The sequence below is a fragment of the Uloborus diversus genome, chromosome 7 (assembly GCF_026930045.1).
Source record: "Uloborus diversus isolate 005 chromosome 7, Udiv.v.3.1, whole genome shotgun sequence".
In the NCBI taxonomy this organism is placed as follows: Eukaryota; Metazoa; Arthropoda; class Arachnida; order Araneae; family Uloboridae; genus Uloborus; species Uloborus diversus.
This window is the reverse complement of record NC_072737.1, coordinates 70,986,755-71,012,424: the sequence shown is the minus strand read 5'-3', so window position 1 is coordinate 71,012,424 and position 25,670 is coordinate 70,986,755. Positions and strand designations below refer to the sequence as shown.

Below are 25,670 nucleotides of genomic sequence, written 5' to 3'. Positions count from 1 at the left end.
AAAATATACATTTTAAAGTCAAAGCAAAAATTACTACACCGGTGATAAGAAAAAACATCATTTTCATTAAAATGCTTCAAAACATTTTAGTTTTTTTTTTTTTTTTCTATAAAATGAGAATTATGGTCACGTGCAAGAAGTTATACAATAGATATTTCTGTATAAGTTTTTTTTTAAATGAATAACTATTATTAACTCTACGTATACTCACAACAATTCCCGTTAATGAACAACAGAGTAATTCTGTGAGTTTGGAAGAAAAACGACGATTCCATATAATGACAAGAGTAGGAAACTTAAGCATAGAGTACAAAATGAATAATTGCAATAACCTCCAAAGAATAGTACCATGCAAAACTTTTAGAGTGACTTAACACTCAAATTGAAATTAATAATCAATATTGACTCATCAACGTATGTTTCCTAAGGTGCTGCTTAACCTATGCAAAATCAAAAACTTTACAGAGGTTGCTGGTGAAAATTTCAACAATGTCACTAATCTGGGACTGGATTTTCAGCACTTTCTTGGCATCATATTTCTTCAACTTAGCAACGTATAACGCCAAATGATCGCGGGTTTCATTATCATTAGCTACTTTCGTTTTATGTTAATTTTTTACTTTCATGTCTTCAAAAGAAATATCAGTTTAAAACGTTTCATTTCTTCAAAATAAAGAGTTTGTTTTCGTTCTTTTTTTTTTATTTTTATTTTTCTTATTTATTTTTTTTTAAGTTCAAAACTAATGTTTGCAAAGATTTTTGGAAAAAAAAATGTACTTTGCATTAATTGATGTTCTGGAAGCACAGATTAAAATAAATATTTTTTTTTTATTAGCAACAGAAAGTGAGACGACGGATGATATTGTTTTGCAGACTTAAAAATCGTTATTTGTTCTAATTTCTACACTTCAGAGCCATACTAACGTAAATCCAAAATTTGCGATTTCCCTTATAATTAGTGCATTGTATGTAGAGTGTAGAATTCTATTCCGCATCGAGTCATGTGAACGAATAGCTGGAAAAACTTTTGTAATTATCACCAGTGTTAGAAGAGCGCACGTCCCATCATTTTCATGCGCCAGAAAAACGTTTTCCCTCTCTCCTGTAAAGTAGAGATTACATGACTTGCGTTAGTCTGGTTCTAAGGTGCAGATTTTAAGAGTTCTTGCTATCATTTTTTAAATTTTTGTCTCGGCAAGGGACAAGGCGTTGAATGTCCACTTCTTCCGTCAGTTTACCCTATTTTTCGCCGATATTTAAAAGCCCTCCTAACCTTAGATATATCAAAAGGTAAGGTTGAAACTGAAAAACAGGGTCCTCTAGTTTAAATGTCCGAGAAAAGTAGGGGACACCATATTGTCTTCTCACTTCGTGCACATTGTTTAAAGTATTCTATTCTTGTTTACTGTAAAACTTTCGAAGGGCAGTGGACGCCGGTTAATTAAATCAACTGCTTTAATGAATCAAATCGTCAAAAACAGAGCAGAATCCTACTTGAATGAATTAGCAGCTTTGTTATATCAGCCGCTTTATAAAATCAAAACTGTTACGAAAAAACGTGATTCATATAAGCGGCGGCCACTGTAGTACTACATTAAAGGCGCATGCAGTTTGTCTCAACCAGCTGTATACTATCTTGAAGCTGTTCAATTTATGCAACATTTAAACTGAGTACAGTCGTCGAGAACTATAATATACCTAATTGCACTGTCTGGTATAGTGATTTTACCGTATCTACATTGCAAGCATTTTTTACCACTTTGATGAGTATTAAAGTGTCAAATTTAATGTATAATTTCCTTTTAAAGGTATGTTTCCATTCGTTGGTTGAAGAAAGCATGGTAGATGGCTACTGCAAATCAAAGGACAAAAGCATGTTTAATTTTGCAAAATGAAAGTGAGGATGAAACTTCAGAATGTTTTCACATTTCTACTTGCTGCTGAAAATTGAGTTCATAACTCTGATGATGCTGTTAACTTGAAATAAAATAAAGAAAACATCTAATTTGTCACTTATTTAAACAAGGACTTCACATGTCTTCAATAGATTCAAGACATCATACTGTCCATCCACGGATTGCATTTAATTTCCAAACGTCTAGATACGACGAATCTATGTGAATAAGGGGGTTAAGTAAAAATTTGATGCACGTATTCCGCTCATTTGAATGAGACTCTGCTTCTGCAAAAGCTGACATCAGTAAAAAATAATAGATTCGTCCATTTCCGGCTGTAAAACTGATGTTTGTCTTTTCATTCAATCCGTGGTCAGACAGTAGTCAATTTTTATACAGCATCAGGAATGGCTCCAAAAATTTAGAATTTCGGAAATAATAAAACAATACCTTTGTTATGTTTGAACAATGTCACTGTTTCACTAGTCCCTCTACGCTTAGAAATTTCCAAATCATGCTTAACAAATTGGGTAAAGTCTCTAGTTGTTAATTGGGACCGGGCACCAATTGTGGATGAAAGTATTTGCACCGTTTTTCAAGTTAGTAAAATTTGTCTCTTTGAGTACACGTATTATGAATCGATTCGAGAGGTTCAGTCACTTGGAGAGGAGGGAATGGACCCGGGCAGCATTTGTACACCAAAGTTTGAATTCAATAGCTTTAAAAAGAAAATGAGAAAAGTAGATTATATGTGCAAAATTGATTTTGTATATGAATGAGAGCTATCAAAAATTATTAGACATTTTCGCACATTTATATTGCATACAAACAGCTGTTCTATATGTGGACAAGAGCGCGAGAGTTTCTAAGGTAAACGGAAACATATACTTATTAAAAACTAGCTCTTACACGCGACTTCGCTCGCGTCCATGTAAATCTTGTTTCGATTCAGGTTTATGACCAATACAGGCTAGAGCCGCTATATAGATAGGCCGCCGCATCAGCTTAAGTTTTGCCATTTTGGATAGGATTTTTCATTGTTGCGCTGCTAGGGTTACCACAGCAAAGTTTCGGGTTTCGACAAATTTGCCGAAATAATATTTTATTTAATGAATAATTCACGTGCCGCTAATAATTGCTCACAGTGAAAGCGATAACTCGCCAGAAAAGACAACCACTCAAACACGCGCTCCGATCCAAAATGACTAATTTTAAGCTGATGCGCCGACTCGTATATACAGGAGCCTTAATACAGGCAGAAACCCAATAGTTACAAAGAAAGAAAAACTACATAATTTAAATGAGGAAAACTTATAGTACTAGAGAAAAGAAGTTAGGGAAGACAATTCTTAAAAATTTCTATTCGAATAAGGTCAACAGTTCTTAAACAAAGTTGACATTTCCCTTAAATCCCAGTCCCCGTCAAATGGTGCCCGGCGCTACGCCGGTTATCTAAATTAATGAATGTTTTTTTGCTGGAGAAAGGAATGGAGATTACGTGACTAATGTCGCTCATAAAAAATATAAGAAGAAAAACGCCTAAAACTGTAAAGGCAAATCCCAAAATAGAGTCAACAGCCATTACAAATCCTAATTCGAATTTAAATCCTAAAATGTCACTTTAGAGTTAGAACAACAAACCTTTAAAATCCTCATCAAAAGGAAGTCAACAATTTCTTAATAACATCAACGGCCTCGTTTAAAACACCAAAATGATCGGAATAAAAATCCCGTTAAAATCTGAGTAAGAATAAAAGTTTAAGGAAATTCCCATTTAAAAGAGGATACTCGCACATAAAACTTTACATTAAGTAAGAAAAAACATTCACTTACATCCCCATTAGAATAGCAACACCAGCCTTTTCACCACATCGGTTCTTTTTGAGCAATCACGATTGCTTATTGTTCTCACTTGACTGTTTTGAATTCCTGTGCTTTTATTTTCCCACCAGCACCCTCTGCCAGCACCACCGTCGCGTCGACCGGCCTCACGATGCTGCTCCTCTTGCGAAAACCGTCTCCAGGTTGGTCCATATCCTACACACACACGCTCATGCCTGCGCACAGACACAAACACACACTCCTACACACACACACATATACATACTAATGCCTGCACACAGACACAAACATATATGCCTACATAAACACACACACACATACACACACTCATGCCTGCACACACACACACGAACGCCTACACACAAACGCGCGTACACACACAGCACTGCATACTCAACACGCACACACATGCATTACATACACACACGCACCCACAGACATGCGCCTACACAAACACACACGCGCATTCATACACACAAACGCTCATGATTGCGAAAAACATAATTTGAATTCAAGATTGCAAAAATTCAAATTAATATATATATTTTTTAACTGATTTAAAAGTAGTTTCTCGAAATCGCGAAAAAGTCTTTTTTTTTTTGTATTGAACTGCTCGCTACTCTACTTTTTTTCCAAAGTAGTGCTCTACACTACAAACTACTAAAAATGTAGCTACTACAGTAGCGTCGCTACTTGTAGCGCGCTGCTTCCAACCACACTGTATAAATACTATAGAAACCACAAAAGTCAACTGTCCATTTTTCCTCTCCCTTAACTGCGGGAGAACTCAACAGATATCTATGGGACGGACAAGACGAATTCAACGCAGTTGGTTCTGTACCAAATATATGAACAATAAACCAGGATGACGAAAAGACTGACGACCTAAACCTGCTGTAACAATACAATACTACAATCCTCCCCCCTCTCTTTACTATGAACATTTGCTGCAAGTGAACTGGCTTTGATTGCTATTTTTTTACACAAGCACCGTAGAACTCCTATTACAATCTGCAGAACACTTCAACTTCTGTCTAGCAGCATCATGTCATTTTCACTGTTTTCGACATCCTCGAAAGTACTGAGTTCCTCCCTAACTTCTGGGTCCTTGTATTGATGTCTTGTTGCGCAGATGCCTCGTGTATTCTGCGGAGCCAGAAGCTTTTGGACCTAAGGTTTCTCAACACTAAAATGAAGCCCCAAAAATCCGGGATAATTGGCTTCACCATGATTTGAACTCTGTTCGGTTGCGTACCCGAACCTCATTGGAACACCACAGCGAAAGACAAAAATTCATCAAAATAATAGTAATACTAATAATAAAATAAATACGCAAAGTATTTTGTTCAGACATGACTTTAATGTACAAATCAGAGAGAACTGTAGATGTGTTGAGATCTCCCTGTTACCCACTGTTGAAATCTCAAATTACACAATTTTTGAGAACCACTAAAAACCAAAACCATTCATCGACACTGATTATTGTTGTCAATGCCAATGTTATAACTTAGGCTCTGTAAACTTGATGAACTTACTTCATTGGCTTCGAATATTTACTTGCTTAACCCGGTAAAACTCACATGCTAATTAACACACAAAAGGTTTAAGAACATTTTACCGAGCAAATTATCATAACGTGGAACATAGGCGAGCAAATGAACATAGCAAATTGGCGAGAAATTCATCATCCATTATTTGTAAATATACAAGCTAACCAAATGACCTTTTAATTTTCAACTACGGGCGAAGTCGTTCGGGTACCGCTAGTCTTTACTAATAATAAAGTAGAAAGTCCCTCTGTCTGTCCGGATCTCTCTCTGTCAGGATCTCTGTGACACGCATAGCGCCTAGACCGTTCGGCCGAATTTCATGAAATTTGGCACAAAGTTACTTTGTAGCATGGGGGTGTGCACCTCGAAGCGATTTTTCGAAAATTCGATTGTGTTCTTTTTCTATACCAATTTTAAGAAAAAAAATTCCTAGCAAATTATTACAACGTGGAATAGTAAATTACGAAATCATCATAGCGTGGATCCGTAACATGGGAGATCCATTTAACATAGCCAATTGGCGAGAACTTCATCATCCATTGTTTTTTAATATACAGGCGAACCAAATGCCCTTTTGATTTTCTACTACGAGCAAAGCCGTGCGGGTGCCACTAGTGAAGAATAAAAGAGTTCTTGCCTATGTGCATGCAGGACGCAGCAGCCCCTCACCTCGAATTCTCGGAAGTAAACACACTGCACATTAATTAATTTTGTGTACACAACGAGGTTCATAGTGTTACAAAACTATATTAAGTATACTGAGTATTTTTTTGAAAATCTAATGATAGTGTCGCAGCAGAGAGCGAAATTGTGAAAACACTAAAACGTAGAAAAGTTGGACTAAATTTAATTTGCAACTCCAGAGCTCGAATACGCTAGCTTGCAGTGATTAACAATACTACCGAACCAACAACCTTTCAACAGTTTATGGTGTAAAGTAATTTCAGAAGAATAGAAAAGAAAACTTCCCACAACACGATGAAAAATTACTGCCATTCACTAAGCTTTAAAACAAGTTTAAAAGTTACGGCATTTGTTTGTTTTACCTTTTTCATCCGGCATTAGACAGTGGCTGCAGCGCACGCTATAGTTTATTGGAGTTGCGAATAGTCAACATTCAAACTTTCAAGCAAAGGCTGAAATATAATATATCAAATGTTACAGTTTGCAGTCGATTTTACTAATTATGGAGTACCACTGTTTTATGAACTTGTTAAATAATAAATATGCTTGCGTTTATTCAGTAAAATCATTTAAAGTAAAAGTAAACGTTTGACGTTTGAGATTTTCATACAGTCACCAAATTTTGGGCAATCGTCCTTTCAATCTGATCAAATTGTCAAGGCCTAAAACATTTAGTGTTCAGAATATATTGACATTATTAGCATACTTTATGCTACATTGAACCCTCACCTGCTGGACTCTCTTGATGTAGTTAGTATGTGGTGAACTGATAAATAAGAGCGGTGAGAAAGGTTGTAACACTGGTGCAAGTGAAATTAGTTTATGTTTTTCTGTATTATCGGTAAGCATACGTTTTTAATATTATAATTACATTTAAAGGATTAATAAGGCATTGATTGCGATGAGTAAAACAGCTTGCAGTTTCCGGTGAATGGTAACCGATAGCGAGCACATGGCGGTAGCCAGAGTTGGGCAAATTTCAATTGCATGAAGAATTAAAGATTAACAATTGATTAATTGATAAACGTTACCACAACAACTAAGAATTGATCAATTGTAATTGTGGAAAATTACAATTAACGATTAATTAATTGTTAATTGTAGTTTGCTACAATTAACAATTGTCAATTGTTTTATGAATTTTAATTAAAACTAACTCTTAAAAAAAATACTAGTTTTGTATAATATACTGTGCAGGCGACAGGTCTACCTGGGACGTGGACGCTGGACGGATACCATATTATTATCTATTTAAATACACATGTTAGCAACTAATAAAAGATCAATGCTCAACAGTAACTTTATTACGAGCAATAAATTATTTACTGTAGCATATGACTTTTCCCACAAAATCTTATGTTTCCAGCGAAATTTACTCAGAAAAGGTATATTTCAATTAAAAATTCAGAAACATTTTTTTTCCTTTTTTTTTAACTAATAAAATTCTAAATAACATCTGAGAGAAATTTCAGAAACGTATATTAATTATATACATGATTATTATTTTTTTTTAACAGAGCTGTCTCTGAGACCTCACGTCCCCTGTTATGTCCTTCTTTCTCACCTCCCCTGTTATGGGTTAAACTAAAACAATGATTTACACAAATTTAAAACACTTAATTAAAACACAAACATTTACGTTTGGAAAAAGCTTGCCTAGACGAGCCTATTTCACGCGGCGAGCAAGCAATCAGCACTGAACGAAAATACGAAATTGAATAATACTTTTGACTCTGTACCCTGCGCTGTACCAATTGATACATAAAGTTAATTGTTAGTTTTAGTTGTTTCATAAAACAATTAAAAAAATTAATTGCAATTATTTTAATTGTGAAAAACGATTAACGTACATTAATCCAATTAAATTAATTGCAAAGTGCAATTAATTGTTCAATTGCAATTAATTTAATTGCAATTACTTTTTTACTCAATTAACAAGGCAATTGAAAAAATAATTGATTAATGCCCAACACTGGCGGTGACTCCTTATCATTGGGGCAAACTTAAGCAGGCAGAATTGTGAAAGCTACGCAAATCCCAATCACAGCATTACGACGCTGCCAGGGTAGTACTATAGTTAATAATTAAAATCCTAATATGTTATAAAAATACAACTCATACGAAAAATTAACACACTTAAACTAGGATAACAGTGTTTTCTTCACTAACTTCAAAAGTTCATTTTTATTAGTAAACTTGTTGTAGAAGTTTGGTGATAACATTTTTATTCCTAATGAATTTCAAATAGAATTTTACTTCCATAACTAAAAATAATAATGATAATGTAAGAAATGAAAACCAGACAAGAGCTCTGAACAATATATAGAACAATGAATAAATAAATTTAAAAAGAAAAAACGGGTAAAATATAATAGAAAAAAAAATAGATTTTATCGTGTCGGTTTTTTTTTTTTTTTTTTTTTAACGCGCACGCCGGAGGGTGAATCCATGAATTTCGTGATTTTCCGGAGGGGGTCCGAGGAGGTCTAAAGTTTGGAAATCTCCGAAATTGTGAATTAATACAAAAATAAGTGATTGAATGAACAAATAATTGAATTATTAACTGAAATAATGTGAATGAATAGTTAATAAAGGAATACGTAAGTGGTTTGATAAAGGATTGAATAAGTAAATGAAATGGACTGCTTCACTTTGCCCCATCTGCTTTGTCTCGCATGCACTTGACTAACTGCACAAAGCATTTAAAATACAAATAAGCTTAAAGTTAAACAAACAAATACTGCACTGAATATTAGGAAGTCTCAATTAATATTTAAGATGTTAATATCAAGAACCTGATCACATTTAATAATGACAAAAATAATTTTTGACTCCCAACAAAATATTACAATATGAGTATCAATTTTTGAAAATTGCTTGCTTTATCATATTCCTTGATTTTTAGAGGTAAGTTTTTCTTGACTGGAATAGACTACATGTGTTACTACATAGTTAAAATATGACTAGGCAGGTGGTGCTAAAATCAAAGTAAATATTTCACCATTTCACTTTGCTCACATTCCCCTAAATCGCAATTTAAGAGAGTTTATATTGATTAATTTAGCTCTTTTCCAAGAAATACTTAACATATTTCAAAAAAAAAAAAAAAAAAAAAACGAAACAAGGAAAAATCACTGGAAAGTCACTAAATACATACCCATATGAAATGTCACATGCTCTTGACCCAGACGTTTTCCAGGATGAAACTTGTAAGTTTTTCACATTTTACACAAGAGATTTTGGTTCTTTGGATGTGATCCCCAGTTGTATTTGGCCTACAGTTGCTTTTTTTTTTTTTTTTCAATAAATCGAATACGGTTTTTCAACAATTAAAAAAACCAATAACCGGAAGGTGCTCTTGAAAGAAAACATTTTTAAATTACGCTACTGAAGTTCGGGTTCAAGTTTGCTGAATTGCACATTCAAAAATAGAAGGTGCTAAAGGACTGGGGTTACTCAGGACTCCGCGCGACTTTTCTTGGGTTAATTTCTGAATTTAGAAGAGTTTCGATCAATAGCGATGAAGAATATTTTTCGGTCATGCCAATTCAGTGGCTTTCCATACGTCAAACTAGAGTACAGACCTTCTTTTCAAAGGGTTTTCCCATAATTTTTGAGATTTTCCCGGCGTTGAGATGCCCTTAAACTGCAAGAAATGTATTTTGTTGTGCATGCCAAGTAGATGGAGGCATTTTCGGTCCACAATGTATGACACATTGACACTTGCAATGTCATTCATCTATCATGCTGATAATACCATATTTTTTTTATTTGTTTTTGCTTTCCGTGTCATAATGCAGTCCTGAAAATTGCGCCTTGAGGGGCACTGCTTTCTGTTTGTCGTTATCGCATGTCACTTTGTTTATTTTCCGCTTGAGACCTTTGGTGATATTTTATTTGTATTTGAGCTACTGTTTTCACCAAACGTGATGAAAGTGAACTAAAGAATCGTGTGGAACAAAAACTTCTTTTTCCCTCAGTTGTTTAGCAGTAATAAAATTCTGCAGAATAGCACGGACTTCTATACAATAACCATCTCACACAATGTATTTATTTTTAAAATGTTTCTTCCTTTTGTCTTTGTTGGAGATGTTTAAACAAATGTATAAAATGTGTTCACTCAAAATATTTCATTCCATTATACCTTGATAATATGCGTTTATAAATGATAACTTTGTATCAAAATACATTGCAAAAAATCTGAGGTCGGTCCAGTTTAATTCTGTCGCTTAGAATGAACATGAACTGCAATAATTTCGTTAAGTTAGACCTAATGTTTGGATTTCTTTTCTGTTTTGGTATCTGCATGATCGGAAATGTATCTGCGGGCTCATATAATGCAGACGACATATACAGCTTTTATTACGACTGTTTTTCCGACATGCTGTGCGAACGAAGTAAGGGCCTTTACTTTCATTTCGAAGACGATAGTTTCCTCAACTTTGAACGTAGCATGTTAGAGAGTAGGATTAAAATGAAGTTTTAAAGTCATTGTTACTTGTCAATCCGTCAGGAATCTAGCTATAGAGATTGACAGCTGCCCTATAAAACGCATGTGCCTTGTTAATTTATTTCCGTACATTTTTCTGGTACAATAATGTAGATGTCCTACTGGTCGAACAGGATAAAGTATTGCGAGATTATACTATTTCATATTGTAAATAATAGGAGAGACAATTATGTAGTGATCACCTTTTGAGATACAGCACTCGCAGTGAACAAGAAATAAGGCTCGATTGCACCATCCCTTTTTAGCTGTTGGCGCACAAGTTAAATCAGCTCTTATACCCTCTAAAGATCTAAGGTCAACCAGTCAATCAATTTTTGTTTGATCCCGTTCATTGCTTCTCGAGATTTTCAGTCACAATCGAAGAGCAAGTGTTCGAAAAGTTTCATGAAAATCTGAGACGGTCAGGTTAAGATTTTTTTTCTGGGTTGAATTGATATGGAATGACCCTCTTAGAAACACAAATGATGTTTTTTGACCATATATTGTGAGACAAATTGCGTTACAAAAGGATTTTTTTTTCCAGGTATTAGATAATAAAACATGTACCAGAAAAAGAGAACGTTCTTAATGCTTAACTAACTAGATTTTTTTTTCTTTTTGTTTTAGAAGTGCCATTACGTGTGAAAGAATGCGTCGTAAAGGTACATAACAAGGTAAGTGTCTCCATTCAGCCTTCTTTAAAATCTTGATTTAACACAAACTCCAAATTTGCATGTCCGGAGTAAACTCAGAAACTATCAGATCTACTTTTTCGAAATTTTCCCATTTTGAGTAGGTTACTGATGGTAAGGCTTACAAACCGTTTAAAAAATCGAGGAATAGTTCTTTTTTTATTCAAACTTTAATTTTTGGACCACGGACCTTTCTGCAGGGTGTCCTGAAAAAGACTATTTTCAAAAATTTATAACAGGAAAACGGTAAATGATAAATAAATAATTCTTGCAGAAAATTCATGTGGTGGGCCGTAAATTCCCCCCCCCCCCCCTGAGTTCCAAATTTTAGTTGAAAACTTTTGCAATAGATGGCGCTGCAGATAGTAAGACCGTAAATAAAAAAAAATTTGAAAATTACACCATAATTTTTCGAAAATAATGAACAAAAGAACAAAACAATATTTTCAAACAATCGTCGGCTGTAATCCCACGTCGCAATCGGAGGAAAAAATCGGTGAATTTCAATTCTTCTTTTTTTGACTTACCGGTTTACTATGTGCATAGCTATGTGCTAAGCGCCATCTATTAAACCATTTTTGAATTAAAATTTTGAACACTGAGGGAAAACATTTAACGCCCACTACATGAATTTTCTGCAAGAATTTCTTTTTTATCGTAAACCGTTCTCCTGTTATAAATTTTTGAAAACAGTCAGTCTTTTTCAGGACACCTTGTATATGAAATAACTGTCGTATCGAAAGATTTTAGTTTTATTAGAAAAGAGTGGAAAAAATTCACTTCTAAACCCTTTTTTTTTTCTCTACCCGTGGGAAAAAAGAACGGACTCGTTTAATCAACGAACAAAAACGTTATGAGAATGTTGAATAAGTGAAAATCAATTCTTAGCTCGACATTTGAATCGCTGCCGATTGTCTAGAATGGTGCCGGAATTAATTCAAAATTACATTATAGTGCTTGAAAATTATCTTTCTAACAAAAAACTAACGTGAATGCAGCAAGATGAGAATAATTTACCGTAATTCCCAATACCAAAAAAAGTTTAATTTAGACTTATTGTCAAAGAATTGATTCGCTGAAATAGACAAAAATAAGTATAATAAAAAAATGCAACTGAAAATTTATTCAACGATTATAGCAATTGCAGGAATAAAGACATTTTTTTGCATTGCAAAAATTTTTTATTCACTGTGCCTCAAAGCCAATCCAACATAATACACATTATCACTACTTTTGAGGATAACGTAAAAACGTTTCTCTAGTGCATACGAATGTTGGACCTTGCGCTCTTATAACATTTGTTAATAAAGGGTGTTTTTTTAGAGGTATAGAACTTTAAGTTGGCAACAGTGTTCGATATGTGTGCCATTTTGATAGCTGTCACTTGTTTAGTGTTCAGTTTGGTTTGCCATTTCATCATGAATAGACAACAAGACGGTGCAACATGCCACAGAGCGCGTGTCACAAGTGATTTATTGAAAGAAACGTTCGGTAAACAAATAATTTCGCGTAATGGACACGTAAATTGGCCTGCAAGATCATGCGACTACCTTTTGTGGGGCTATGTGAAGTCTCTGGTCTACACCGATAAGCCACAGACGATTGACGCCTTGGAAGAGAACATTGGCCACCTTATCACTGACATAAGGCCTCCATTGCTGCAAAAAGTGAGAAAACTGGACTTTCCGATTGGACTTTCTCGGAGACAGCCGAGGTGGCCATATGCCAGAAATCATATTTAAATAAAAATGGCAAAGAATCATCTTTCGAATAAAGCAACATTCATGGCAATAAACAACATTTATCTGTGTTTTATTTGAACCTAAAGTTCTCTACTTCTAAAAAAACACCCTTTATTTATAAACATTTTTTTTTTCTTTTCTTTCTTTTCAGAATTACATTGTTATTGCTCAATGCGGAATACGATTCTTAATACAATGTAGTTATAAACAGAATATCGATAAGTGGATTTACGTTAGTCTGGCCCTGAGGTACAGATTTGTCGCTTGACTTTTAAAAAAGTAAATAATTGTGTTGTTTTAAAATATTTTACCTTTTAGACAAAAGACACCTTTTACGAACTTTTCAAAGAAGCCACTCCCCCAGAAAAACAACATTTATGCTTTATGGACGTTTTCTGGTCAGATGAAAACGCTGTAGAATTCAGTAATGAGATGTTTTGCAAGCTCAATGAAGAGCAAATGGTAAGTAAGAGCATCAAATAAATATTTATTTTTTATTTATTTTTTATTTATTTATTTATTTAATTAATTTATTTATTTATTTATTTTTTTGTATAAAGTCAGTTTTTAACATTTCTTCTTAATTTATTTTAATTTTAGACTTAGAAATAAAACTGAAATTTTTTATTCGGTTTGTAATTTAACTCGTGCAAACCCGATAATTATTTACATCTCAGTAGTAGTGCATACATTTATTTACAACTAAGCAGTAGTGTATACATATATGCCGAATTTCATCTTTCTATGCCTTGCCATTTTTCCGGAAAGAGCGATACAAATGCACACACACACACGCAAACTAACATCTTATTCTATTAGAGGAAAAGGTGTAAAAAGGGGCACAGAGGTGTAAATATGGGCACCCCTCCCTAGTGCTAAAGACTGGTGACGAGGACTGTTACTAATATAAGATAACAGAGAGCAGTTGAAGGCATTCTTTCAAGTAGGATGTAGTATGTGTGCAGCATGAGTTTTTGTTCAAATTGATGTTGACTGCAAACTTTTTAGAGAAGTGGGAAATCGTTTTATTTTCATGTTCTTATGTTTAGTTAAAAACAATTTCACAGTGATATCCGGAAAGCGGAGATCTTAAGCTACTTTTTGAAGCACACAAGGGTTGCGTTCAATGAGCGACCGGTTGCTCATCACATGACAAATAATGACGTCACCACCAATACTTTAGCATTGACTGATGTCATTAACTGTCACGTGATCAATCGACCAGTCGCAACCGTTTGAGCTCGTTAAACGAAAGCCATTAGTCATGCACGCTTCTACGTTTCATGTGATGGTGGCCATCTTTCTTACGTGTAGTTGGGGTAAATATGGCCCCCTTTTTAAAAAGTGCCCATAATAACATCCCCTCTTTTTTTTAACTAAAAAATTTATTTCTCAAGTGATGCTACTTGCATCTTTCATGATGTAAACTACTCTGGAGACACTCGGGGAGAAGTGTGAATGAAATGTGTTTCGTGCTAAATTTGAGTACACTTAGATTGTGCTGGGACTGAAAAGAACCAGTTATGTTTGCGATTCCTGAAAATATGTTTTCCCTGTAGGAAAAATTCTCCATAATTTTGCATAGTTTTATCCTGTTTTTAAACAATTTTGGTGAATTTATTTTATAGGTGCCCATATTTACAACCCATTTTTTCTGATGACTTTTTTAAAGCTTTTTATAAATTGTCGTTTCGAAATGAGATTGAATTTCAATGAAGACGATCTTCAAAAATCCACCTACATACTCCACAAGATATGCCAAGAATATAACATGACGATCTGAATCCCGAAAACTAAAACAATGGCATTTAGGGGAAAAGATCCAATTAGAAGTAAAATTGTTATTGATAATAGAATTATTGAACAGGTGAAGCACTTCAACTACGTAGAATGTGACATCCCCTTTGAACACGACAATGATGTTCAAAACAAACTACACAGTTTAACACTTATGTACAACCCTTATAAGAACCCTAAAGAGAAAAACGAGAAAGGAAACACAACTGCAGTTCTATAAAGTTATGGCGGTGCCAACCTTACTATGCAGTTCCGAAACATGGACTTTGAGCACTCAAGAAACTAGTAGAATTCGAGCAGCACAGATGAAGTATTTGCGATCACTGAAGAACTGCACTATCCTAGACAAAATAAGGAATGAATCTATTAGAAAGGAATCACAGATATTCGGCCTCAATAAAAAAAATTACGGAATATCGTTACGATTGGAAAAACCATGTTCGACGTATGACACGAGGGAGACTTCCAAGAGCTGCCTTTTATTACAGACCAAGCGGCATACGAGACCGTGGTTGGCCCAGGAAACGGTGGGGCGACAAAGAAGCCGGAACAGGCTATTTGTCTAATACTTAATGATGATGATGAAATGAAATTTGCGATATTAATCATTGCTTTGCCTTCTCGCTTTTAAGGTACTTGTCATAGTTGTTAACGAAAGACAAAAATCTAGAATTTTTCGAATCGAAAGTAACTTTAAACCAAAAACAAAAGAAGGTACCTATATTAACATTTTCCTCTATACCTGTAGATAGTTGTAAGTGGCGTTCTGTTTAACTAAAGGCCGTTTTGTTGTATATTCTACGCGCCGAATAAAGCGCTTGCATCTTGTCTCGATATTCCTTTGAAGCAACTTTGCTCAATTGCAGCTGTTTGGTTACAGCCCTTGGTCGTAGCTTAAGTAGCGACGTGCCCGACATCATGGGACTAAATGCCGCTTTCTTTCAATGTCTGCTATCATGAAGTAATGTCCTTTGCTTCTTGATTGCGGATTAACATAAAGTGAATAAGAAACCATAATGAAAAAATAATAATAATAATTTGAATTTTGAAATTTTGAATTCATATTATGTGTTTCGCAATCACGAGTTGCGACAGGACCCAACTCATTGGAGTTATTGTTTCTAGAAACGGCTCCTGTGCCTCCAAACCTGCCCCTCCTCCTGGGCGGTTAGGTGTGTATAGTTGTGTGTGTGCGTAGACCTGTGTGTACGCTCGTAGGCGTGTGTGTATGTGTGTGAAGGCATGTGTGTCTGTGTGTGAAGGCATGTGTGTCTGTGTGTGAAGGCATGTGTGTCTGTGTGTGAAGGCGTGTGTATGTGTGTGAAGGCGTGTGTATGTGTGTGAAGGCATGTGTGTCTGTGAAGACGTGTGTCTGTGTGTGAAGGCGTTTGTCTGTGTGTGAAGGCGTGTGCGAGCGTGCGTGTGTGTGTGTAGGACATGGACGCCGCAAACTAGGAGAAGCGGATTCGGAGGGACAGTGCTCAGGACCAGAAGAGCCGCGCCAGCAGAAGACGGCGGGCGGTGGTGGTGCAGAAGACCCTGGTCCAAGCTGAAAAAGGAACCGAACATCAAAGAGGGTCAAGTGAGAACAATAAGCAATCGTGATTGCTCAAAAACACACTATTTCACCATAGCAGGCATAGGAAGAATGCATCTTCTAGCACCAAGAAGGTGGACATGTTGCTACTTTACTCTACAGCTAGTGGTACCCGCACGGCTTTGCCCGTAGTTGAAAATTAAAAGGTCATTTGGTTCGTCTGTATATTTACAAATAATGGATGATGAATTTCTCGCCAATTTGCTGTGTTCATTTGCTTGCCCATGTTATAGTTCCACGCTGATAATTTGTTAATTTACTCGTTCACGTTGTGATAATTTGCTCGGTAAAATTTTCTTAAAATTGGAATAGAAAAAGAACAAAATCGAATTTTCAAAAAATCGTTCCGAGGTGCATACCCTCATGCTATAAACTAATTCTGTGCCAAATTTCATGAAAATCGGCTGAACGGTCTAGGCGCCATGCGCGTCACAGAGATCCTGACAGCCAGACAGAGAGACTTTCAGCTTTATTATTAGTAATAAAGAAAATATTCAGAGCTTTTTCTGGATAACCTGTGCGGTTTTGTCTTTACAATGTTCAAGATTCATCGGCAGCATTTAACGATAAATCCAGCCAAAGCTACGCAGATCGGCTCAGAACAAAAGGCACAGCATGCTGGCAGAGGGAATTTTGGCACTTCATGACAAGGGAAGGGTTCACACCGTAACTCATATATCAGCTTTATTGACTCCCTTGGCTAGGACGTTTCGGACCTCCCTAGCACTGGTTATACCTCATGACAAACAATTTTTCCCCCTTTTGATATCTCAAATATCATCGAACGACCGATACGACTGAATTCAGTTCGACAAACGAGAATCTCAAGAAACGTTTGAAATTCAGTTTTAAAACTACAGTTTATCGCAAACCTTTTGCTGTTTCTTTTCCTCCTCATAGACTATCGTTTCATCCTCCTCGTCAAAAATATTCTGTTTTTAATATTTTCGCTTTCGGTGCTATTAATATCTGTTTTTCACCGGAACTTCTTAAAGAGCAGCTTAACTATCTTAAAGCTGAGGCAATTGATAGAGACTCTCCGATTACTTTGATTCCATTTATAAAAAGCTGTCTAATAAATCCTCTCTCAAAATCAATGTTCTCAACAGAACTTTCATCACAAAGAATTCGGTTGCTTTGTCGTAATTTCCATTTGTCAGTTATCAGATTGTTATGATTCTTAAACGTTTACAGTTCCAAGTGGCGTTCTTTCCTATTGATACACTTTCGTTCTCTTTTCTTACAGATTTATTCCACAAGATATAATTGTTATGGAATTTATACAACTAATAGCAGTTGCAATCTTACCTATATAGATCAAACTTGGTGTGCTTTCAAATTTCGCTTAAAAGGGCATTAAAGTTTTCTGAAAAACCATTTAATATGTCTATTCGAACATTGTTGAGATTCAAATCACTCTATCGATTTTAACTGATATAAAATTATCCGAAAATACCACAATTACTCAAATCTTCATTGAGAATATTTCCATATCTTAAGGAATTGTTCTAACATAGTAAACAATCTTAAAGCTATTTCGTATTATTCTGCTCTGGCTTCCATTTTTTATAGTTTTGTTTTTGTTTTTAAAATTTAGTCCTTTTTTTTCCATCGATTTTTATCTACCTTGCATGCTTTATTATTTTTTCTCTTCATTTTAAATTATCTTGCTTAGTTATTTTTTAACTTGTAATCGATTTTGTAACACGCAGTTGGCATTTTCCCTTTCTTCTATTTGTCTTTTTCCGAAATTTTTGTGTTTACGTTTCAGTTTCTTTTCTCTTTCATTCTACTTTTTCTTTTCTTGCAGTTCACGGTTAATGAAATTGTCTTATTTGTTTTAGAGGCTAAACCTTCCGCAGATATAAATTCCTTTTCGCTTACGTTGAGTACCAGTGAGAAAGCTCATATTCATTGTTTACATCCCTATTGGTTCTTTATTGATTTATAATTTTCTCATTGGTGTTCTGTTGAATCGCTATTTTACCTTTTTTAGCTGTTTAATTTTCTGTTTCGTTGCTTTTGTCGAACATCTCTTCATCCAAACGCTCGCATCTTTTGCATTGAAAAAAGGGTTCATTGGAACGCCGATACAGGTGTCTGTAGTAATCTGCAATTTTGCGCAATTAAACGTTGTTATTTCTCACATTTCTTTTCAGGCACAAAGATGTTTTTTTCAACTCAGCTGTTTAGAATTTCTGAAAACACCACTTTACTAAACATTGTATCAGTCATTTTATAATGGTATTTTTTTGTAACATATTTAATATAAATACAGTGTTTTAAGGCCGTCTGTCAATGACAAATAATTTTTAAAAATCATCAAAAATGGACTAGCGCTTCAAGTATATGGAGGCTTTAAACTTTTCAAAGTAATGTCTCACTTTGTGCGTATTGCAGATACGATTTGCCCGCTAAGCACATTTGTTTAGGAAGCATTCACGTATTAACTTCGTCCAAACATTTAATTAACTAAGTAAATGGAAGATCCTCTGCGTAGACAATTATTTCGAATCCCTTCTCAATTTGAACACCTTTTTGAAAAGTTGTCGTGTTGGTACCACATATCAGTAACTTCAAAAGCAGTACGAGTTCTGAAGTACAGAAAGCATTACTACCACAACCAGAACTTTTGTATCTATTGAAATGCCTTTCGGTAAATAATAACATTCTTGTTTTCTTCTGCAGGCCAAGTTGTCAGAAGTCTTTGATGAGCCGATAATGGAGTATGCTTCCGTAAGTATCTTTTAAGAAATGGTACTGCGTGTTTAAATGCAGAAGGGCTATTCCACCGTCACGTGTGGAACAAAAATACGCTTAAATTTCATTAACATTTCGTCATATCTCTTAATATTTTAATGAAACAGGGGTAACATTTTTTTAATCTTGACGTTTGATACAAAGATACTAATGACACAATTATATTTTTATTAAAAAATTTTGTTATTTAAAATAAAATTTATTTACATGCGTCAAGTGCGGGGCATCCAAAGTAAACCTATGGGAACTTGCTTATGAATAAGCTAATATTTTTGCTCTATTAATACAACAATGACGAAACAAATTGTAGATTTTCAAAGCTGTGGTTCCAACGTTAAGGAAAAATGTCTCATTAGTTTAGAAATAATTATTTAAACCATTGAAAAAATAATATATATATGCTCATTCCATTGAAAATGGTCATTTTGTCCCACACGTGACAGTTTCTACATTTCATAAAAAAGAAATAATTTTTGAAGAAAGTTTTTGCTTAAGAAGTCACACATGCGTTTGTGATTTCTTAAGCAACAAAATTTTGTTCATCATCCTATTAAATTATTCTTTTCCGTGGAATGGCCCACAATGATTTTAATCATTGTCTAAAGTGAAAAAAATGATTGCCCTTTTTCTCCGAACAATTTTTGAAAGGGGAAATAAAGAAAATGCAGAAAAAAGCTGAAAACTTTAATAGCAATTCGTCCTTTCGCAATTTCTTTTATAGTGGACAAATCTTGTTCCATATATATGCCGGTGCATTGCTTGTTGGAGCCTTTCTTGCATTTCCTGCTTCAGGCAATTGGTGTTTAGGCAACCACTAGGTCTCAAAGCGTGAGCTAACTAAACGTGCTCGTGAAGAATATTCTAGTATAAATCAACATGAGCATATATGAATGCATCAGCATGAGCAAGAGTCCATGTTTAGTCTATAAAATGATCGAAACGGTCATTTGATATGCAAAGATTATTATCCGTCAAACATTCATAAAAGAAATGCATGCGAAGAGATTCTGTGTTTGGAGTGTGGTACCTCTGGATGGACACAAATACCTCCATGTTTTTCCAAGGAGGACCGTGAAGCTCAGGTTTACAGAGATGACATCCTTGATGCTCATGTGCACCCATATGCCAGGGCAATAGACGATGCTTCGCTGTTACAGGACAAAAAGGCAAGCAGGCTTGTATCGTAGATGATTATCTTCAACAGGCACATGGAATGGCCAGCTCGTTCGTAGGACTTGCATCCTATCGAGCACGTTTGGGATACTTTAGGGTGGCGTCTAGCTGTTTTCAATCCGCCCTTTCTGACTCTTGTCACACTTGCAACTGCTTTGCAAGAAAAATGACTCGAATGACTCTCTTATCCTATGGACCGCGTAACTGATTGCATCACACATCGCTGTATGCGTCATATTTCCCCTTGTGGGGATCATATTCCATATTGAAGGTACTTTTCCTATAGAAATTGACGTCTTCGGTTTGCTTATTTTATACAGGAGCTAGTTTCCATACCACAATTGTCTGGTAATTTCTTATTTTATACCTTACTATGTGCTGTATATTGTGGATAAGTTTCGTGAAGTTCTACATGTTTGAGTAATAGTCATTTTTGTAATATTTCCTTAATTGATAATAACTAGTCGCGAACAAATGACCTTTGTCAATCATTTGATAAAACGATTTTGGTGAGGTGAAAAAAATATACTTCTAGTATATTTTCGTTATGTGATTGAGAAAGTAAAAATAACAAGCTTTGCAATCTTTAAGGCAACTCTGCTCTTGGCAAATTTCAATTGAAGTTAAATCAAGACACGTTGTTGTCTCTAACCAATGGCTGCTGAAAAAAGTAAAACTAAGATCCATCCATTTACGTAGGATGTGACCTGTTCAATAAGACATCTATCTACCTTGGCCGAATAAAATTAAAATGTTTCACTTCTTTGGCTAATTTCTTAAATTCCAAGTTGACATATTCAGCTCTAGAACCAATAACACACTTTCAAATTTCGATCTTCAACTGTCCTTTCCGTATCGTCCCTCTACGAAAATGGAAAATTCTAAAACAAGGCGGGGCGGAGGTTCAACTCTTCGCTGTCATACTTAATACAGTATATGATTTGATGCTTTTCATCATTCGGAAAATCAAAGGTTTACATTATGTGAAACAAAATAAACCAACTGGAGGCAGTCTTGTTTACAATGACACAATTGACTTGTTCAATGTTAATTAACGTCAGGGTCGTCGGAAATGCTTACAAGACTACTCCATTGAACACATTTCTGCTCCGAAGAAATTTCAGAATTGTTAGGTGCAGACAGCACTAGTCATAGCGTTATCTCTTCATGGGCGCCCATATGCACAACTGTAGGGGAGCTCAGATATTTTCCCCATGGTTTAGCATTATATTTTCCCTTTGGAAACCGATTTCAGTAGAGATTCGAGTTAATTAAAATTGACATTTTTAATAACTTAGTCATTAATGGCTAGGGAAGAAATGTTTTACACTTTTGCAAAGAAAAAAAGTACTAAAAGCAAGGAAGTTCTGTGTTTTTTTTGGGGGGGGGGGACCTTGAGTCCCCACTTGCCCCCTTATATGGGAGCCCATGTCCTTGGTGAACTAAACACTATAAACCCAGAAAATATTTACGTTATTGACAAAAAAACGTGGAATTCTTCGTTATTTCAATTGATTTTCAATTTAAATTCTCAAACATTTTAATTGATATTATTTATATTAAAATTTTTAATGATATTAAAATTACATCAACATTACTTTTGTTTCATCACAGAGAGTTTGCTCAACTCTTGATGGTGTCCAAGAATGTCAAGACCTTCAAGAATACAATGTAAGTACGTACATTCACGTAGTAATCAAAACATGTTGAGCTAAGATACGAGCGAAATTGTCAACTAATATGAAGCAAGATTTCAATATCAGTATAATTATAGTCAACAAGCAGCGACAAAATTAAAAATTTTAAAAACCCTCGACTGAGTCGCAACTGTAGAATCAAGAGGAAAAAATTAAAATCCTGCCTTATATTGTTAAAAATAAATCTCAAGTATTTTATTTGCTATGAAATAGAAACTGACATCAGGTAAAATTTTTAAATCAATGCGTTTCATTTCCTTGTCGGCCAACAATGAATTCGTTTATCAATCGCATGAATAAAGGCTTAGCCGTTTTTAAAAACTGCTTCGAATTCTATGAAACGTGGAAGTTCCAAACACATTCTATCAGACGCGAGAAAAAATTCTCTTTATTTTGGCATTGCGGTGAAAATACAGTTTAATTTTTAAAAAATTAACTGTATTTTCACCGCAAAAATCACGAAAAACCTTTTAGAGGTTTTATTTAATATCTTCGTTAAAATTAATGTCATCCAAGACGCAACCTAGCTAAGAACACTCTCGATCAACTCTCCTTTCAAACTTTTTTTTTTCCAACATCGGTCCTTCCGTTTATGCGCTAGAAAGCCAGACAAACACACAGATACGTCAACTTTATAACCCCCTTCCTTTGTGTGCCGGGGGTTAAAAAATAAAGTGTATTCAAATCCTTTGAAACTTTAACACGAATCTATCACAATCCACAAACCAAGAACGTAAATAGAATGCTGTGCAGGAGATAAGGTAAAACGAATTTAAATTTTTATATCACTAAGTCTAAACAGGCATCGCTACACCTGCGGTTAAGGCAAACATTAATGTAGTTAAAATGTTGTAAAGCGTTTTTATTTACTTATTCTTCATAAAATAAAAAACTGAATGTTCTACTCATGTACACTAGTAAGAAGTTATGCTCATAAAATTGAGACTTAAATTCAGTTTTTCTAAAGGAATATTTCACGTGTTTACATCAATTCTAATCGATTAAGAGCATTATAACGCTGCGCGTTTTTAAGATAAACAGAGCAATCCATAGAGAACTTTCAGCGAAAAATTACGAAAACTTTTAAAGAATAGAAAATTAAAAATATTTTGCTATGAATTAAAATTTATGAGAAAAAATTCTCAATTTGTTCGAATAGAGTAAACGGTTTCACCGATTGGTTGATTTGATGACGTCACGGTGAATGTCCATAGGATGTTTTCATTAGCTTTCATCAACCTCTTTGAACGCACTTGGTTAGTCACCGGTTAAGCGCGGTTACTTGGTTACTCTATTCGAACATACCCTCTGTAATTTAATGGTGACTCACTCATTCATCAATGATTCCATTGAGGCTTCAAACCAATGCAGGAACGACGTTTTTACAGAGATTGTCAATAGAAATCGCGTTAATGGTTTAACATGGAGTTCTATAAGAATGATTTGGTGTTTCTATTTTTCAGTCCCAAATTTGTCATCAACTTAATGCTACACCGTCAAATAGTAACTACACGTTGACCAAAAGCTTTTAAATACATTCAATTTCTTGTCATCTTTTACCATGCTTTAAATAATGTTTTTGAAACATAGATTAAAATATATGCAGGGTGTATCAAAACTCTTCGGCAAAACTTTAAGGAGTATTAAGGGGACGATAAGAAGCAAGATCATATAGCAGCATATTGCAGCAAACACAATGCTGATGCTCTAAATGCACGCAAAGCCAGAAACTGATAAATGCAAAAGAAGTTAAAAATTAATTGCTCAAAGACAATTTTTAACAACATTTTAGTTTTTAAGAAAGAGTTAGAGCAGTTTGAAAATTTACGACCTGGAGTAGCTTTAATATATGCGTCGCAACACATTAAATTTTTTGTCAAAACCTGCTGTCAACAAATTTCAATAACCACTTAAAACCGTTATTAAAAACTGAAATGTCGTGTAAAATTGTCTTTGTGTAATAAATTTGTATCCTGTTTTGTATCCATCAGTTTCTGGCTTTGTGTGCATGTAGCACGTCAGCATTGTGTTTGCCACCATATGTTCCAATATGATTCTTTCTTCTTATCCTCCCCTCTAACGTCCCTTAAAGTTTTGCCCAAGGTTTTAGTCTCAATCTGTATGTATTATATATATATATAGTTGTTGATATATAGTATATATATATAGTAGAGTTGATATATATATATATATATATATATATATATATATATATATATATATATATATATATATATATATATATATATATATATATATATAGATTTTACCTGATCTACATTTCACATTTTCTTAGTCCTTTTGATTGAAATAAATTCGTTGAATTTCAATTGCATTTTCTTTTAAAGGCATGTATCCATTCATTAATTGAAGAAAGCATGGAAGAAGGATATTGCAAATCAGTGGACAAGAGTGAGTTTGCTTTTACAAAATGAAACTGAAGAAGGAAGTTCAAAATGATTTCACAGTTCTACTGGATGTACAAAATTAAGTACATAATCACTATTGTATTGTAATTTTTTATTCATTAACTTGAAGTGAAATAAAGAAATCATTATAGTCAGTTATCGAACACTGGGAATCACGTGTCTTTTTCTCGAGTTGATATATTCAAAAATCAACTATGATGTATTAATTAACTGTCAAAGAAGACTTATCAATCATTAGCAAACATGCCCAGCGTTGCCAGGGTCACTAATGATATTGAGAAACAATTTATACTTCCCTTTATGTATTTTTAGCACTACCCCGCGGTTTCATTCGCGTTAATACGACAACAATATATAAAAAAACTATTTTAAGTACATCACGCTGTGATATATATATGATATATAGTAAAAGAATACACACCCTTATCCACATCGATGTTTTCCGTTAGATATTTGAAAAGAAATATATTTCAATAGAACATAATTGAATCCCCTTGATTTATAAATTAATTTTTAAATGAGCTGGTTAATAAAAGCTGAATATCTTCCCGCCCGCAGCTGGGTTCGAACCCGAGACCCTAGGTTTTCTGGCCGAGAGCTTTACAGCCTGAGCTTTCGGGCAACAAAAGTTCAAGCTACTGATGCATCATAATTATTATTTAATTTCAATTTTTTACTGCTCCACTCCTATTAGTCATAGCGTAACGTTATATAGCCTTTGAATTTCCTCAATTAATGAACTATTCGACACAAAAAGTATTTTTCAATTCGAACTAGTATTTCCCGAGATTAACGCGTTCAAACACTCTTCAGCTAAATATTATTAGTAGATATAACGTACTGAAAGCCTATAAAATTGATCAAAAGAAAATAAATTAGCTTTGTTCTGCACTTTTACTCCAATGGGATGCTTGCAATCATCTAGACTAAGAATGTAAGACTAATAATCGTTCACAATCATGGTTTGGACAGTACTGACCTAAACATTCTTTGAAAATATCCTTATAAACGAAAAAAAAAAAAAAAAACTCTTAAAAGCAACAAAAATGACCTCAAAATAAAATATAACGCCTTTTAAGTTAACGGGAAGACGATGGAGGTTTTCCTTGATTGTTATTTTTTAACTGTAAATCGTAACTTTTATTTCTAAATATAATGTTAAAGTATGTAATCATGCATTATCATTTCAAAAAAAAAAAAAAAACAATATCAGTTAAAATAATAACGTATTTAAAAAAAATACATAAATACCTGATAAGCTTCATAAGAAATTATATATCTCTAGTTTTAATCTTCGAAAGCATCAGAATTTCATTTTATTAT

At 34.4% G+C, this 25,670-nt stretch overlaps 2 protein-coding genes across 2 annotated transcripts in view; both read left to right on the top strand.

The window, feature by feature from the left end:
* The window catches only part of LOC129226437 (uncharacterized), a 31,072-nt gene extending 29,081 nt beyond the window's left edge, over window positions 1-1,991 (top strand). The window contains exon 6 of the mRNA XM_054861039.1: window positions 1,809-1,991. Within this exon, the coding sequence (XP_054717014.1) occupies window positions 1,809-1,895 (87 nt within the window). The 3' untranslated portion in view covers window positions 1,896-1,991. The remainder of the gene's footprint in view (window positions 1-1,808) is intronic.
* Window positions 1,992-10,124: 8,133 nt separating this feature from the next.
* On the top strand, window positions 10,125-24,463 carry LOC129226591 (uncharacterized). The gene is made up of 6 exons (XM_054861214.1): window positions 10,125-10,368; window positions 11,088-11,134; window positions 13,213-13,356; window positions 18,977-19,024; window positions 21,836-21,892; window positions 24,267-24,463. Exons 1-6 carry the CDS (start codon window positions 10,206-10,208, stop codon window positions 24,351-24,353), a joined length of 546 nt encoding a protein of 181 aa, XP_054717189.1. The 5' UTR covers window positions 10,125-10,205; the 3' UTR covers window positions 24,354-24,463.
* The last annotated feature ends 1,207 nt before the right edge of the window (window positions 24,464-25,670 follow it).

Bases quoted from the DNA above. Each gene is read 5' to 3' on its own strand.
- LOC129226591 (XM_054861214.1), top strand. From the start codon at position 10,206: ATGAACATGAACTGCAATAATTTCGTTAAGTTAGACCTAATGTTTGGA. The intron at 11,135-13,212 runs GTAAGTGTCTCC...TTTACCTTTTAG, and splicing joins TCGTAAAGGTACATAACAAG to ACAAAAGACACCTTTTACGA. The intron at 13,357-18,976 runs GTAAGTAAGAGC...TTTCTTCTGCAG, and splicing joins AGCTCAATGAAGAGCAAATG to GCCAAGTTGTCAGAAGTCTT.